The sequence below is a fragment of the Cheilinus undulatus genome, linkage group 13 (genome assembly GCF_018320785.1).
Source record: "Cheilinus undulatus linkage group 13, ASM1832078v1, whole genome shotgun sequence".
Taxonomy (NCBI): domain Eukaryota; kingdom Metazoa; phylum Chordata; class Actinopteri; order Labriformes; family Labridae; genus Cheilinus; species Cheilinus undulatus.
The window spans coordinates 19,312,846-19,330,723 of record NC_054877.1 but is presented as its reverse complement, the minus strand read 5'-3'; the positions used below and the strand labels follow the sequence as shown (position 1 = coordinate 19,330,723).

The 17,878-nt window shown below is 40.8% G+C and overlaps 1 protein-coding gene across 2 annotated transcripts; it reads right to left on the bottom strand.

The window, feature by feature from the left end:
- Positions 1-11,506: 11,506 nt before the first annotated feature.
- Positions 11,507-17,185, bottom strand: adcyap1b (adenylate cyclase activating polypeptide 1b). 2 transcript variants are annotated; one of them, XM_041802353.1, is made up of 5 exons: positions 16,876-17,185; positions 16,409-16,513; positions 15,320-15,454; positions 14,900-15,004; positions 11,507-14,261 (listed from the first exon to the last, which is right to left on the bottom strand). In XM_041802353.1, exons 2-5 carry the CDS (start codon positions 16,510-16,512, stop codon positions 14,078-14,080), a joined length of 528 nt encoding a protein of 175 aa, XP_041658287.1. In that variant the 5' UTR covers position 16,513; positions 16,876-17,185; the 3' UTR covers positions 11,507-14,077. The 2 variants fall into 2 exon arrangements, with proteins under 2 accessions (XP_041658287.1, XP_041658288.1); XM_041802354.1 differs by lacking the exon at positions 14,900-15,004.
- Positions 17,186-17,878: the final 693 nt, after the last annotated feature.

Below are 17,878 nucleotides of genomic sequence, written 5' to 3'. Positions count from 1 at the left end.
ACTGACGAGGGATGAGTAGTAGCTGGACTTTGCTCTAGAGAGAGCTTCTTTATAGGAGCTCACATGCTCTTTATAGGCCTCCAGATGGACAGTGAGGCCAGATTTTTTTAGAAAGTCTCTCCAGCTGTCATCCAGAAGCCTTCATGGAGCGGAGTTCAGCAGTGTACCAGGGGGCTGGGTGGGTAAAGGAGACTGAGCGAGTCTTCAGAGGGGCGAGAGAATCCAGGCTGAGGGATAGTGCTGTATTGTAGTGATTCACCAGGGCATCAACTGTGGTTGTAGGGTGTGTAGTGGTCAGGTTGGTAGCTAACATGTTCATGAGGGCTGGGATGCTTACTGACTTGAGGTTACAGGGTTACTGCCTCAGTATGGCATCCCATTCTTCACCATTTGTCGCACGTCAGCCAATGTGATTGTGTTGGTCACTCTGCCATGAACAGCATGCCCAAGCTGATGGCACAAGTGTTCAGTGGGCTTTAGGTCAGGACTGCTGGCAGGCCATTCCATCCTCTCCACTCCCAAATTCTGGAGGTAGTCTCTGATAAACTCCACTCTGTGAGGGTGAGCATTGTCATCTTGGGTGAGTTCGGTCCCAGTCTGTGGAGACATGGGAATACCCCCAGTGTTAATTTTGACATTTTAGTCTTGTTATAGTCATCTGGATGAAACAAAATTTACATTCTGTCAGTTTTAGTCATCAAAGATCTATTTTTGTCAAGTCTTAGTCTAGTCTTTCTCATGGAAAAAAAAGTGTGTTTACAACATTTTTAGTCATAGATTTAGTTGACAAAATAAACACTGATTGCCACTGGTTGCAGAATCGCTGTACATCGAGATTTCCTCCATTGATGACGAGCCTTGTTTTTTCAGTGAAGGAGATACAGAATCTGAACTCATCGCTAAACATGCGGTTGCCAGTCAGGCACCTGATTGGCAAAGCAAGAGTTTTAACAGCAAGAGCAAAATAAGCTGTTTGGCATTGGTCAAGAGGATTTGGCTTTTTTTTTTCCACTGGTACAACCCACATACTCAGCTCTGCTGCTCATCCTACAAATGCATGTTGCTTACAAATGTGGCATTATTTAAAAGGGAAACAGGCTTTCCAACAGTATAATATTTATTGCCAAGAAGCATTTTTAAAACAAAGAAATAATCTACCAAACACAAATTTCCTTACTTTTTCAGCTCAATTTATTTATCAATGAATGAAAATGTGAAATATGTCCATGTGTGTTTCTTTAGATAGAAGATGTAGTTTTTGAGGTTGTTTTTTCATGAAGATAGGTTTGTCTGAGGAATTCCATGCAGAGTAGTTTGCTAGACATGATAGGCAATAATACAGGCCTATCAGTGTGCTTGATGATTAAATGAGAGAGACCGTGTAATATTAATGCATGCATGTTCTACTTGAGTCTTGAGGGGAAAAATACCTGGTGATAGACAGTTTTTAAATATAACTATTAATAAGACATGATTTGCTACACTTTCCTCCTGTCTAAGTCAATTTTAAATGAGGTTATCAGTACTCTCTCTGATTTGTCAGCGCTTATTATAACAGGATTTTCTTCAGAACTTATTTTCCCTTGAAGTCACTAATGCGTAACAATAAATACCCACAAATGCATGTTCTTTGCAAATGTGGCGCCATTTAAAAGGGAAGTAAACAGGCTCTCCAACCAAGAAGCATTGTTACAACATAGACATAATCTACCAAAGATGAATTTCCTTACCTTTTGTTCAGGTTCAGGTTACTTTATTTGTACCCGTAAGTAGATTTGTTTTGCAGTCAGTGAGATTACAACATCCATTTCAAAACGCATATCACAGGACAGGAGCAAACAAACAGGAAAAATAAAGGTTATTTAAAACCTCCTAAGACATAACAACCCACTCCCTGCCCCCACCGTCCCACCCATCTCCTAAAAAGTTAAATAACATGCCAGAAGCAAAGGTAAAACATTAAAGTGCTCAAGGTTCCATCAATAAAGCAGAAATGGGCATAAAAGAGGGTGAAGTACCATCCATTAAGATCAAATTAAAAACTCAGCAAGCCAAAAGATCTCAAATGAGCCAGGATAAAAACAAGCGGCAACATCCAGTCCTGAAAAATGAAGCCAATGCGGAAGTGCAAAAAATTGTTATACCGCAAGTGTCCACTTGAGGCTGGTTGCAGGAACACTGGAAGTCCCATCTGGACACATGTTAAACAGCTGGTTTTGACACTAGAAATAAACTGGTTTACAGCCTGGTTCAAAATACCAAACGTGTCTCATTAGCAGTGTTGGGCAAGTTACTGAAAAATAGTAACTAGTTACAGTTACTAGTTACTGCTTGCAAAAAGTAACTGAGTTAGTAACTGAGTTACTGCTTTGTAAAAGTAATTAGTTACTTTGAAAAGTAACTCAGGCGTTACTTTTTTCACTTGAATCCTCATTATTGTACACATGACATTAATTTGTGTTGTTATGACAGTGTGATAGGAAATAACTCAAATTTCATATAACATTGTAGCCATTATCATTATGTTGGAAAGTGGTGAAACAATAGAACTCAGTAGAAACGTTTCTCAATTTTTGACAGTGTTAAAGCATTTTTAACACTGTTTAAGAAGTCTCCAATATATCTAAGCTACTCTACTGACAGAGTAAAGATTAATCCTGGCTGCTCTCTGAATATCTTTTTACATGGCGGTCCTATCCCTCATCTTATCTTTTTCTCTTATTTTTCTGAAGACAGCGGACTACACAGCTTATATCAGAAGCCTGTCTTTAACCGCATACCTTGCTATCAGTCTGTTTAGTGCTTCCTTAGTGACACACTCTGCAGCTGGCGGCGAATTAAATCCAGTCTTGGGTTGTTTAGATGGGGCGGTTCCTCCCTGCTTGCTCTGCCCAGCTAACGTGAGCTGTATCTGGGTTAGCGGTGTCTTTAGCATCCGGCTCTCTGGAAATTAGTTTAGCTGAAGCGTGTTGTTTAACTCAGTACTTCGTAACGTTAAAATTGCTGTTCATGGAGGTGGAAAGGTTTTACTTCCCTGTTCTTTTTTGTCCTTTATCCCAAGGAGGGAAAAGTAATGCTGGTGTTTCCAAGACAGAGAGCTCACGCTCGAGTGCTCAGCCATGACATGTGTGTGCGTGCTTCAGTGCCCGTGTTTGTTTGTTTCTGCAGAGGCTGTTCTCTCTCCCAGGATGCTGATGTGCTTACCACTCTGTCACATCATCTGCCGGATGTTTGCTAACCTTCATCAAAGAGTTGTCAGCTGTAAAAGTAACGAGTAACGTGTGATCTAAATTCCCAGTAACGGTAACAGCATTATTCATTTTTAAAAGAAACGCTTTACACTACTAGTTACCATAAGAAGTAACGGAGTTACTGTACGCCCAACACTGCTCATTAGCTAGTGTCTTATTGTGCTCCCACTGTATGAGGGGGGGAATTTTTTTGTACCATGACCGTTTGGATTATATTTAGGATGAAAGCTGATAGACAGATAGCTCAGCAGGCAGAGGCTCTGTTTCTGTCGACCAGAATGCTAGCTAGCAGGCTGACAGGAAGTCGCGCTTAGTGGGCAGGTTGTTTGGTTGATCCAAAGTTCGGTTGAGACCGCGATTTCAATATGGAAGCCTCCATGGATTGGCTTCAAGAGCTGCTTGAGTCTGCCTATTGTAAGCAGACGGCTGACATCACACAGGGTTTGTCCAATTCTTTCTACAGTCTAAGGGTAAAAACCAAGTTTAAGATTCAAATATAGGAATAAATATATAAGTGCATGATCAAATAAATACATGTGTGCAAAATAAGGCTACAACTTGTTCAGCTCAGCAATAGCTAAGTTTATATAAAATATGTCATTGTCCTAGCCTGTTGCTCCACTTCTTTCTTGCACTTCACTTTCCAAACAGGAGCTGTTAAACAGAGCCAAAGCCTGCTGCTACCATTGTGCCAAGTGGAGGGTGCTAAGTATGTTATAGTTGGAGGGGTGTTTTCGTTGCTTAGAAAAATGGGAAATGTTCTTTCAGCAGCAATTGAAGAAGCCAATTATTCTAATATGTTTTCAGGTGCTGTTGAATCATTTTGCAGCTGCTGGTGTCATTTGCATTAAAGACATGCCTGTAGTTTAATTATAATGTTAATGTTTACCGCTTGGTACAAGCTGACTCATTCATAAGAGGAGGCCGGGGGTCTTCCTTGGTTAGTTGATGGTTCGGGCTTGAATTGCACAGTTGTTGGAGAGTGGCCACAATAATAGAAAGTGGCATTGTATAGTGTTCAGTCTTTTCCATTGGTTTTCATTTGTTGCATTCCTGCACCGTACATATTCATGCACATGTAACATACACTGTATGGATAAAAGTATACTGCCACATGAGCATTACACCAACAGGGACTGTAATAACATAGTATTCAAATGCATGTACTTTACTATGGAGTTGGCCCCCGTTTTGCAGCTGTAACAGCTTCCACTCTACTTGGAAGGCTTTCTCCAAATTTCGGAGTGTTTTGAGCGAATTTTTGCCCAGTCATTCTGTAGAGCATGTTGGGCAAGAAGCCTTGGATTGCAATCTCTGTTTCAGTTCATCCCAAAGATGCTCTGCAGGGTTTACTCTGCGGGCCTCTAAGTCCTTCCACACTGAACTCATCAAACCATGTCCTTATAGTCCTTGCTTTGTGAACTGGAGCACAGTCATGCTGGAACAGAAAAGGGCCTTCCCCAAACTGTTGCCACAGAGTTGGAAGCATGGCATTGTCCAAACTGTCTTGCTCTGTAGAACCATTAACTGAGGATAAAGGGCCTTGCCTAAACCCTGAAAAATGCCCCATACCATTATCCCTATGCCACTAAACGTCACAGTCAAGGGGAACACGTTTCCACTGCCCCACAGTCCAGTGTCTGTGGTCTTTACACCTCTCCATCCCATGCTTGGCATTGGATTTGGTGATGTGATGTTTGCAGGCAGCTGCTCGGCCATGGAAACCCATTCTGTGAAGCTCCCACCACAGTTTTTCTGTTTATATCAATGCCAATGGAAGTTCATCTTCAACTATGGAATCAGCAGAGCGTTGGCAACTTTTACACACCAGGATACTTAACCTTGTGAAGCCTGATACCTCATATCATAGCCAGAAATTGCATATTTTATTTTTCCACCGTTAACCCACTGGAGGGCATTTTTATCACGTATCAGATTATATACATAAGGTTTCTGAGGAAAGTGTTGTTCATGTTGATTGAGAAGAGGTCTCACAAACTCACTTATCAAGTATTAAATGGTTAAAACTGAGATAAACATGTATGACATCAATAATTCTGATTGACAGAACGATCTTTTAGGAATAGATTACTTGAGAAACAAACTTTGTTTTAAATAACGGATCTCAGATTGTATAATTTTTCCAAAAATAACTCAGACTGACTCTTCATAGCCTACCTGGGAGTGATGCCCAGGTAAAGTCAGTGTGTGGGACATGATGGATGCTCATTACCTCGTTAATATTTCTCATACAGACGGCAGCCTGATCAGATGAAGGAAAAATATACTTGTTGTTCCTGAAGATCCTTTTGGTCTAACTGTACTTTATAATACATATTCAACAAGGCATAGTAGCTGTTTTTAAACTTCTTTCTATTGGGTTTTTAATTCAAACACAAAGGAAAATCACTGTTTATCACAGCATAGTGCAACAAAAGGGACAATAAAAGGACAAGCCACTAAAAATCAAAAATCAAATAAAAGTTGCCTATTAATTTTTACTCTAGCTTTGTTTAAACATCTCACTAAACCTTGAAATATTTATGTTGTTAACTAGACCAAAGAGCCCTGTATAGATCTCAGTAAATATTTATTTTCCATAAATGTTTCCTTTGGGCTCAACAAAGTTTATCACTTCTCAGTCTTTTAACTTTCAGCTATCTCAGTGATTTCTTTATTATCTTTGACTTGGCTTATTTTAATATCCAGATTATCTTGTGGACACTCAGAGAGGATGATGTTTGAGATGGTCATCTCTTTCCTGGTTGTATAGGCTCATGATAAATGATGGATCTTTCTGGTTACCCATGACTGGCCAAGCAGCACAGGTAAAGTGTTTCCCTCTAAGCCTGAAGCAACTCTTGATCAGTGGTCCACATCTCACCCACGTCTCCCTCTCTCTTCCATCTCCCAGAGGGCCTGCTGTTCACCGCAGAGTGCCTCCTGCTTAATGCTGGATGTGACAGAACCCACCACATGCCGGGATTTAAGGCAGAGGAGGAATCAGGAGCTCCGGGCGCTGACACAGTTTGCAGGTTTCATTGCAGGCATGAGTGACCATACCCCTACCCTTCCACTCCCCTTTCAACCTGACCGCTGAATGATTCATGATGAGAAATGCAAGGGGGCGGAGGGTGGGGTGGGGTGGGGGGGGTGTTATTGCATCATTGCTGTGTCTGGGCCTCTCTTGTAAGTGCTGTATTCTTAACCCTGACACGCAAGAGAGGAGGAGTATTGAGAGGAGGAGGGGAGGTTGTGTTGGAGATAAATAAGCACAAACACAACTGAAGGAAGAGGCAAATGTTAATAATACAAGCAATAAATCAGCATTATATATGCACAAACACACTCCTGGCTCTTGGCACAAGTGGTGACAAAGAAAGTGGGGTGTGGCTGTGTGTTTTGGGGGGATGCAGTTTAGGGTATCCCCACTGGAGAATACAGCCTGCCCCTCCCCCTCTGACACCTTATACATAATTTAGACTTGTCTGGAGGCACTGTAGGTCAAAGGGAAGATTACTCAAAGCTGTGAATGCTTACAAACTCCATGAAAAGTGACTAGGACTGATTTTGCGCCTTTAATTTTCAGAGATGTTTCAATTTTCCTTCAAGAGTGTGCCAGTTTAACAAGTGAGGCTAGAAACTCCTTTGAAAATTTAAGATCAATCCCAAATCAGCTTGAAGATGCTGACAGAGAGATAAAAGCGGAGTGAAGTACGCCAAAGAGGGGCAAGTTAAGAGGAGAAGCAGTCTTTTATTGATTCAGGCATTAATGTACATTATGTACAAATTGGTCAAGGGGCCCCCTCATGTGAAGCCTGAGCAAATTGGAGCATATCCACTCAGGGAAGCATCAGTTGTAATTCCAGTTTACTTATGAATGCATTGTTTTCGTTCATCTCTGGTTTCTTTAGTTTTATTGATGCTTATGAAACTAAAAGAAAATAGGATGACATGACTGATAGTTTTGCACAGCACCAAGTATTTTTTAATACTATGAACGAACCCCCATCCTTGCCTGTATAAATGCCAGATGTAACAGCTGGTGGCTATGCACCACATGAAACTTCCACTTTTTTGTGCTTTAAGATTATACACTTCAACTAATGGAACTGAAATAAGATTGAAATTAGATTTAGTCTTACCTGACACGCCAGAAAGACAGTTTCACATATCCATGGCATATGATATTATTCACATCCATCCTGAAGCTTTGCAAGATTGATCCGCCTGATGAAAGACAAAAAATCTGGCCAGTCTATTAGCTCTGCAAGATTACATTTTGTCTGCAATTCTGCATTTCTCACAGTTTTCTTAAATGCTCTTTCTCTTTTTCCTACCACACAGGAAGCCTTTGATCGCCACCAATCTCATCATTGTGGTTGTGGTAAAGCCCTACTTCCTCCTGTAGCCTTGTCGAGCCAGACGTTCAGTTGTCACTGGATGTTCTCCAAGCAGGCATACATGGTGTTCAAGCCTCGTCTGGACTATACTAACATCCCCAAACATGAGGTAAGGGATGCATACAGACAGAAGTATCATCAATACATTAAAGAGAAGCTACTTGATAAATATATATCCAGTACTGTGCGGGACTTTTAGGCATGTTTGGGTCAAAGTTTGGGCTGAAGTTAGGCGTGTGTTGGGAAGTTAGCCCGCCTGATGGCATTAATGGCCTGACACAACCCGAGTTGTGCTCTGGATGTTCTTGCACATTGCCAGAGGCATTGGAAATATAATCTGTTGAAAAAAATGACAAAGTCCATACCTATAGTGTGGAGTTAGGGATGTGGTGAGTCAGCACAGCCTGGGGTACTGTCCAGGCAGGTAGAAAAGTTGCTACGGACCCATGGTTGTGCTGTGGATGTCCCAAGGGCCAGAAAACTGTTTTTGGTTGTATCACCAGAAGGGAAAAAGACCAGGCAAAAGCAATGCCGCAAAGCTTGACCTTGGTTGTCAAGCTCATCTCTACCCCTCAACCTCCCCCACACCCCTCCTCTCCAGCTCCTGGTTGTGGCACATCGGGCCTCATGATGAATCAACACCACTGTGGCAAGAAGATCCTCTCCAAAAAAAAAAAAAGCTTCAGATCAGAGTGCAGCTGTTCTGGCTCTGTGCCAGCACAGAGGCAGAAATTATAGATTAAATTTATTGTTTTCTGGTACAAATCTCTCTGTTATGATGCTTTTAATGACCCGTAGGCCATTGACCTCACAATGAACAAAAACAGAGCATGTAGCTTGCTGCTGACTTTCACTGAAGACAGTGTCATCAACTGTTTTGAGTTTAAGTGCTCTGTGATTTCATATCATTGTAGCATTAGGAGAGCGTGGTAATTCTCCATCAAGACTGGTGATGTCATGGACTCCTATATTTGCCCTGCTCAAATAAAACCAAGCCTCGAAAGTGGTGAACAACTTTCTAATGGTCTAAATCTAAAAATCACTCATGCGTAGATCTCAGTGTTTTCACATTTTTACAGCAAACTTATTCCAACGTATCTAGTGTGTTAAGACACAAAGTTTGGCTTCACTTTCCCTGGACTTTAACTCCATACTGAGGGAAATGGTCTTCAGTGTTTGAGTGATTTGATGGTGTTGGTCCGCCAGTGTTAGTTCAACTCTGTAAAGAGTCCTGATTGATCAAACCAACTGTCATTTTTAATTGGTGGGGTGTGTGGGTGGAGTTTCCCATCATGCCCTTGGGCAGAGTGTTAAGATGTGTTTTTGTGTGTTTGGATGTTGTCTATAGTACAGTGATCTCTCCTAGGGTTCTTTTGCTCAGGTTTTTGACAGATTGTTGTTGTTCTTGATGTGAGACACATTTGTACCATGAGTGAAGTCATCCACCGACTTAGAGTCCAATTTAGGCATGTATTCTTCATTGGTATGCATTGCCTTGCTATGAGGTTGACTCTCTATTTTGTTATTGCCAGAGGAGATCAGCCTTGCCACAGATTTTCAAGAGTTGCTGCAGCTCTTTCGTATTGGAAAATTTTTACCACTTTTAGAATGATATTTTAACTTTCTGTAGTTTGAACCAATAGAGATGAATGTTCAGTTAAGCTGAATATGAATTTAATGAACAGTCAGTTTTGCTTTGTATAGAGGTGTGACGTTACCTAAACAACCTCTATTCTCCTTAGTCTTGGCAATAAGGCAAGATCATATTACTGTACAGCTCCTCAGTACCTACTCAGTACTTTAGATAAACTTTCAATTAAAGATCTGTTTACTTGTCCTTGAGTAGATTTATAGACCAGTAACTGTTCTTTTACTTGAGTACAATAGTCGGGTACTTTTCCACTTCTCAGTACAAGACGATTGTACTTAAGTAGAGGTAAAATACTCATCTATAAGTCTACTCAAGTAAAAGTATCAAATAGATAATTTAACGTTTACTCAAAGAACTCAGTTGTGAGTAGCTACTTTTGGCTAACCAAGGGGCTTTTACAGTGAAGTTTTATACTTTTATAATGTGCAATAACAACAGGAGAATAGGAATCTTCAGCCAGCTTGGTTATTATAGGGTGTGGCTTAACCTAAAGTAACATGCTGCAGCTGTTTAGGGATGAAATGTAGAATTGACCTCTCATTATGTGCTGCTGACCAACATGTGCAATCAAATCCAAACTAGTGGCCAGTTTTATGTTATTGACAAAAAGTGTGGACCTCCTCCTTTAGCGTTTAGTGCAAATTTTTGCACTCAGTTCTTGATGCTTTTTAAAATGTAGTGAAGTACAGCATACCCCTGAAAATCATTGTTTTCAGGTGCATCAAAGAGCAAGTCAATTGCAGTAATTTAAGTGCATTTAATTGGTTACTTTCCACCCCTGGCAGTTCTGTTGATATCAATCTAGTGGGATAACAGTTGTGTCAAAAATGTTTTTTATCATCTCTTCTTGGTTCATGTATCTTTTGTTAAGTGTTACAAGAAAAACGTGAGAATCTTGTGCATGTCAGGAAGACTTAGCCTGACTTTCTCACTGACAGCTGTAGAAGAAGAGCGGGAGGGAGGGATAAATAAAGAATAGAGTTGTCTTATACGTCACACAGGTTGCTCAAACCCCAGCAATTGACAATCTGTCAGCCTTCTCATAGCAACAGGGCATGAATCAACATCCTTAGGGAGGAAACGCAGATCCAAGTCTCAGAGTGTGCGGGATTTACTTTGTCTGGGATATTTTTTCCTTGTTGTCAAATTTCATTTATCATATTTACCACCTTTATTGCTGTTTGTGTTGTGCATTTGTTCTTCCACTGGTTTGCAGGCTGCATGTTTGTGTGAACACAAAAGCAAAGTGTAGGGTAGATCCCCAATGCAGAGCTCGTTCAAGGCCTCGCCTTTGCTAATCACACACTTAAACATGCACACACAACACAATCCCCTCTACCGCGCTCCCTTTCCACACATCCAAACACTCTTGACACATGCGTATACATAACTCGTGTCCCTTTGTGGAGCGTTGCCATGCAACATTTCTCTGATTGGGTTAGTCGAGCTCTGCTGCATGTGCACTCTCACACACACACATAGCTGGCTGATGAGGATCAGATCGCACACAAGCGCACTCCTTCGCCACACCCATCCTCCTCTCCCACGGGACACAGCTGCACTTCCAAGGCCAAGGATGGAGATAGTTAGGAGGGGAGGATGATCGTGCCGCTCAGTTCCAGGGTCGAAGCTTCTCTTGATGATCTCTTCTAAGATTTTAGATGATCCTGAGGTTTGAGGGACGTTTTCTTGGTCGCATTTAACCATTTTCTCCGAGTACTTTTCTTTCATAATCCCATTTGGAACACTGTTATGTGGGCAAAACATACCCAAATGCATCTACCTTTATTTTTGCTCTTTTTTAAATGTTTTTTGCGCTGATTGGCTAAAACGGGGCTCTACTGGCTTAAGTTTCATGTTTTTCTGTGTTACAGGTAAATTTAGCTTGATGCTGCTGCAAGTCAGCATGACCCTGTAGAAAAAAAGCACACCTTGTGCTAAGGTTTCTTGAGGATTTATCACTTTTATCCTGCCATATACTATACGCCAACAAAAAATGAAATCTTTATGATAGCTTTTTATAAGGTTGAATCTAATCTAAGGTGTGAAAATAGACACCGATTGAGATATTTGACAAGGCTGCTAGCTTCAAAACACATGTACCATCTTCAAAAATTCAAAGATTAGACATTGATTAGAAAAATGTTGTTTACAAAAATTTATTCATACAAATCTTACAACACTTTCATGACATTGAGAAACGTAAAACCCCATAGAAGGACTCCTGTGTGGATAACGATGTCACTTGTACTAAGGTTCACTTTTCAAACACAGAGTTTTCAGATAGATAAGAGATTAAACATTGAAGTAAGGCGTTTGGCGCTTTCAGAAATATCAACAACAGGCATTTTCTATGATCTGAACAGCATCTCTGTCATGTTTTCAAACCCTTGAATCCTACATAGTGATGCACAGAATATGTGAGGGGCTATTTTTTTCTTTTACTGACTAATAAGAATAAATAACTGACCAATATCAAAATGATCAACAACACCTCATAATCAACAGGAACAAACACTGGTCATTGTTCACAACTCGCACAGACACTGAACACCCCGAAAACTCATGCACACGCACACTTACACATTGCTTGCTCCATCAACAAATACATTCTACTCTTTTTTTAACATTTTGTGTTTTTTAACTCCATGAATTGTTGGCCATGCTTTAAAAAGAACGCCTAATTCTACTACTCTCGGGGCAGACTAAGCTGAGCGATTAAACAGACTTAAAAAAAGGAGGAAGTTTCAATGTAAGCTAATGGACTGCAGCATTGTAGGGCCACTAAAAATTGCCATCTGTCACTTGTGGCGAATTTTTTCATATATTTTTTTTTAAATCTCACGTCGAAGCAAAGGCACCAAAGCCAAAAGCTGTTTCCACCTCCACAGTCGCTCATTCACACAGACAGACATCAAACATCTACGCACTCACACAAAGCCTGAAAGCCAAATTGGAGAGTGTATTGATAGGGGGCGCAGGCCTCTGATTGGATTGCAGGGGGTGTCTGAAGCTGCATTTGCATATTGTTGGATAAATACACTAGAATTTGAAAATAAAAGCCTGTAAAAGAGGGCTGGACTCATCCAGCTCCTTTAAAATCTAATTTCTCTTAGGGATCTTTGTCATCTGTGGCCTCATCCAGCTTCTCTCACAATCTTTTTGTCCTTCTAGTGACACTGTAGTGAAGGGAATTCAACATCTGATACCTCCTATCAGACTCATTGACCCTGGTCTTACTCCCTGTATTTCACATCTGCCTCTTATGTAACGGCTTTTTCTCTTACACCTCTCTCTAGGAATCCTCTCATAAACACCAAACACTTATCAGCTTTACAAAATTTAGCACAAGCAAAAAAGTCTCTCAAGGGCAAAAAAAATGCTACCAGGACTAAGGCAACAAAAAGGGGGGAGTCCAGTGTCTCGACTTATGATATCCACAATGACATTAGCAAGGGAGGTAAAAGACAAAATCAACAAGTCAGTGCAGTACCAGTTTCCACCACCTCTAGCCCTCCTTTTTCACATTCCCAACACATTTGAGGAGGGGAGTGGTGCTGAAAGAAGCATAGAGCGGCCCACCTCCCATATAGCACAATTTAAAGAAAATTAAGAAAATAAAAGCACAACGGCATGCATTTCTAAGCAAAAATGATCCACATGTTCGTCTCCACATGCACTGATTAATAACGCCTTAACTCTGATGCTACCTTTCCTCACCTTTTCACAATAAAAATGCTTCACTTCCTGCATCCTACATGGTCTGGGTCCTTTTATAATTCTAACAATCAACAGCTGGACTACATTCTTCCAAATAATAACCCTGACAACATTGAGATGTGTAATTTCTTAGCTGTACATAACACACCCTCACATACACACATAAATGGAACATTCTTAACACGAGCATGATTTATCTCCTGCAGTAAAATGACTTTGAGGCAAGTGAGCAAGCAGTGTTTGCCGCATACTGTTAACAGAGTGCTTCCTTAAAGGCAAAATGACCCCCTTGGAAAATAAAAATAAAGCCTGTGATTAAATTTGAAAAACAGGATTGGGTTCTCTTTTTAACCACCAGTTACACCAATCACTGTGTAAGTCAATCAGTTATCCGTCCAATAAGAGGCTGTGCAACAAAAGCCATCTGGATCCCCCTGGAGGGGGCAGCAAGCTCTACAAACCCACAGAGCTCCCATTAAGGGGAGCCAGGAGGAAGAGGAGGAGGAGGAGGGTGGACAAGGGCAAAACATCTATCATTTAGGGATAAGCGGATATGCCTCACAGAGCATGCTCACTGCTTCTTTGGGCCTGTTTTTTATTTTTGGAAAACAAACGACACTAAAAAAATAGAACGTTGGTTACAAAAATAAGTATAACATTCAATACTTTGATTGTCTTTTTAAAATCTATTTATTTTCTGCATATGTAGATGACTTTGTAAAGATTTCAAGCGCATAACGTTGAAGGTGCACAATAATCTTTTTTCTGATTTCTTTCTTTCTTTTCTTTCCTTTTTTTTTTTTTTCTGATTTCAACATCCTAACATGAAAATAAAATATTGGTCCACAAAGTTTAACTGTGCGGTATCAAGTGCTTTTGTACAAAAAGAAAAAAAACGATATTATTATTAAAATATTCATTTTAATGGCTTTACTTCATACATAAATACATGTTGAAAGAACACAGGCGCAATCCACTGGTTGGTCAGATATATCTGAATGACTTTGATTTAACGACTGGATGTATTTACACAGGAGGGCAGTTTAGGCGCGCTACAAATAGGCGAGCCGACGTCCTTTGTTCCTAACTCTCTGTCTGTACCTTCTTCCCAGAACCGCTGCCAGGTATTTCTGCACCGCCTTCTGCTTTCTATAGCGGCTGTAGCTGTCGGTGAAGATCCCATCTGAATGTCTTTTGGAAAGGGGCTCTGATTCCTCCTCCATGCTGGTGTCTTCACTGGAAAAAAAAAAACAAGAAGAAAAACGCACAATTAAAGCTGCAGCCTTTTTACGCATCATTTACGCACTGGAAACCAAACATCATTGCTTTCTTTTCATTATTATTATTCCTCTGCAGTAATTCAAAATTCATTATATTTTGAAAATATGCATTTTTGTTTATTGAAGGCATTCTGCAATGACACAGTATGCCTCAAATGCATTTTGGGGCCTTTTACGCGCTAATTTTGGATTGAAAATATGCAACAAGCAAGGCAGTGTGACAGAAACAGTGATTTAAGCCTTTTAGAAAACTTATAAATAATTCATCCGCAGCCCATTGCATATTCTGACGCATGATTTCTCATTAGCGCAAGAAAAAAATCAATTTATGTATTTATCACATATAAATTGTAGTGTATTTTAATCCTCAGACCCTCTATTCCCTAAGGGAGCACAGTAATCATGAACGCAGAGCCACGCCACAACAACAAAAAAAAAAAAAAAAAAACCATGAAAAATGTCCAGACGCCTTTCAAATAAAGAATAAAGAAAAAATAAATCAGGCACATAAAATGAGAGACAGGCGATGCAGCAGCCGTGACAGAAAAGAGGCGATGATGACTGCAGGTGAACGCGTAAAAGAAATGCCCTTACCCTGCACGAATTGTCATCAGAGAATGCAGATAATGTCTCGCTGTTAACTGACCCAGGATCTCCCTCAAGGCTCTATCTAATTCTTCCTCAGCATGCCTTTCTGATCTGAGATGATAAAACGCCAAAACACATAGATCATCAGTGACTAAAAAAAAAGCGCAGACACAATGATCAAAAGTAGCCTAAAATGTCCCCCCCGCCCTCCCGTATTGCTCCAAAAATCACATCAGGTGCTGTTTAATCGCAGCCCACATTTTTCTAAATTGAACGTTGATTATTGATTCCGTAGTTGTTGCAACATTTTAGGCTACTCGGCATGAAAATAACACTGAACAAATAACATGAGAAACTCTGGCATAAAACAAAGCAAGCCAACATTATCGCAGTCATTATGCAGGGAGCTGATAAAGGAGCATTTACCTCTTCTCTGGCGGGTAGTACAGGGTGTATGCGTCGTCGTTTAAGGATGGAGGGCTTCGTATAGCAATCTGATCGCTATCGAAACCCATGTCCGATAACGAGTTGCCATCCTCATCGAAGGCGTCGTTTTCAAGTCTGCAGAATAAAAAAAAAAAAAAAAAAACAGAAGGGATGGAGAAATCACAAATCTGATCCGAGCACGAGCAGGACGCACGAGTGAAAGAATGCCAAAATGTCTGCGTGCGTTTCTAAAATCAGTGGGAGGCTGTAGATGTATTGGAGATATGGGAAAGAAACGAAAATATAAAATATAAAAGGAAAATGTATTTTTAATCAAGCATGAAAGGGATTTTATTCTTATTATAGTACGAATAAAATCATTTTAAAAAATAAGTGTTGCTTTATTTTCTGTTTCTGTACATGTATTTTCATGAATCGTTAAAATCTATTTTTAGCCACAGCTCCTTTAACATAAAGCCTCATTAATTATTGAAGCCTGGGAAACAATGGGTGTGAAAATGATCACATTCAGCGCAGGCGTGGGGCCAAAATCTGATAAAAAAACAATGCTGCAATTAGCAGAGAAAATTTAGAATCAATAAGAACCACGCCCAAATTATGGATATGCTTTTCCCAGAGAGGGAGAGAGAGAGAGAGAAATCATAAATGGGTAGAGTCCTATTCGTTTTGCCTCGCCTCTCCTTGGTGACGCCAGTCCACCGTCATCCCGAGGGCTATCCATTGCATCGACTGCACTCTCATTTTTAATAAGGGGAGTTCTGTGTAACGTCCCACCGGACAGATACCTCAACGCAATTTCCAATGCATTTTTCCACACGAGTATTTGTGCATTTTGAGCCATTGTTTCCCATTTTGCTTTGTTTTTCATTTAAAATATATGATTTAAAATTACGCGCACAGTTTTGCGCGCAATTACGCACGCGTTTTTGCGACAAAAGTGACCAAATTTTCACCTTAGCTTTTAAAATCAATCGAATTTTTGTATCCTCAAGAACAAAACAGATGTTCAGCATGAATTATATTTTTTAAAAATCGCCCTAAATGATGGAGTAAAGCGCATCCACCTACCTAATCTTAGGGTAACTTAGTCCGAGTGGTGTGCAGAAGACGCTGTAGTGCATTAAGATTCCGTAGATGAGCAAGATTAAAGTGGCTTTGCTCGAACTGGCCATGCTGTTAGAACATGAAAGAAAACATGAAACAGGTTAGTCACTCCTATAGAAACATGCTCGCTCTTTGTTCTGTCTAATTCACACGCTGTGCTCACTTCTCTCACTACAAACTACAGAGTTGGATCGAAACATAGAGAACAAATTTAACAGCTCCCGGGAAAGATTTCCCTTCTTTAAAAAAAAAAATCCCGTAAAAGTTAAAGTATTAGCAGGGAATCCTTCACATGCAGCGCCAAAGTAAGCTGTAAATCTCCATGCAGTGCAGAAAAAAAAGCAGAATAATCTCCATTACTTTATATGGCTCCCTTTTTAAAGAATTTCCCCGAGTTTGTGAGAGAATCCTTGGATGGATAATTGACGTACCTATAGCAGGGGAGCAGGGAGAGCGCGGTTGCTGTGCTGGAGGATGTGATCCGGGCGCGGCTGTGCTGCTAGTGAGTGAAAAACAGAGAGAGACGGTATCTTTCTCACGGCACTTCTTTCCCTGGCTGAAGCGCCTCCGTCGTCTCCTTGAGCGATTCCACTCCGTACAGCCTCCTCTCTCACTTTTTATACACAGATAATAAGACTCAAGCAGCCGGAACAAAAAACTCTGGAGGAAAAGTGCGCCGGGTCTCCGTCTACATATCGCTTTGCTCTAAACTTTTTTGCCCTGCGCTGTGATTGCCTTGGATTTTTATCCATGCATCGTAAGCCTTGCCTCCCCCCTCCTCACCTCCCCTCCACCTCCTCCTCCCTCCAATAAGTCACATTAAGGATGCTATAGACGTCATCAAGTCTGCCTCCCGGAATATAAAAGTACAGTTCCTTCCTCATCGATGCATCCGTCAGACTCCCCCCTCCCCTTCCCCTTAAGATGGAACTTTACTTCTAAACTTTTTTTTGTTAAAAGAAAAAAAAAAAAGAAATGGTTGTGGTCGCACTCATGAATTAATCACCGGATTTTGTCACAAATCAATTTGTCCTTCACCGCAACTGAGACATGCTTATTTCCCCCCTACGCGTCATCAATAAGTCCTATTAGGCTTTTATGATTATGACAGAGCTGGGATATGATCAGCTTTGCTTGAAGGTGGTGGTTTCGTGTGACTCTGGTGGTTTTAATGGCAGTAAATGGTGTTTTCAGGCTTCCGATGACCAAGCTGAAGGCCTCTGGGGAGTCAGGAGCTGTCCAGTGCTGAAATCCATCCTCTCCAGTTGCGGCTTTTTTTCGTGTATTTACTGTACAGTAACTTCCCCCCCTCTCTAATCACTTCCAATAATTGCTCACTGAATGGATATCGGCTTTAATGGCCGTGCAATGACAAAGCTCGGGCCTTTCTGCAGATCTGTTGGATAGTTGAAATAAACGAGGCACGTATAATCT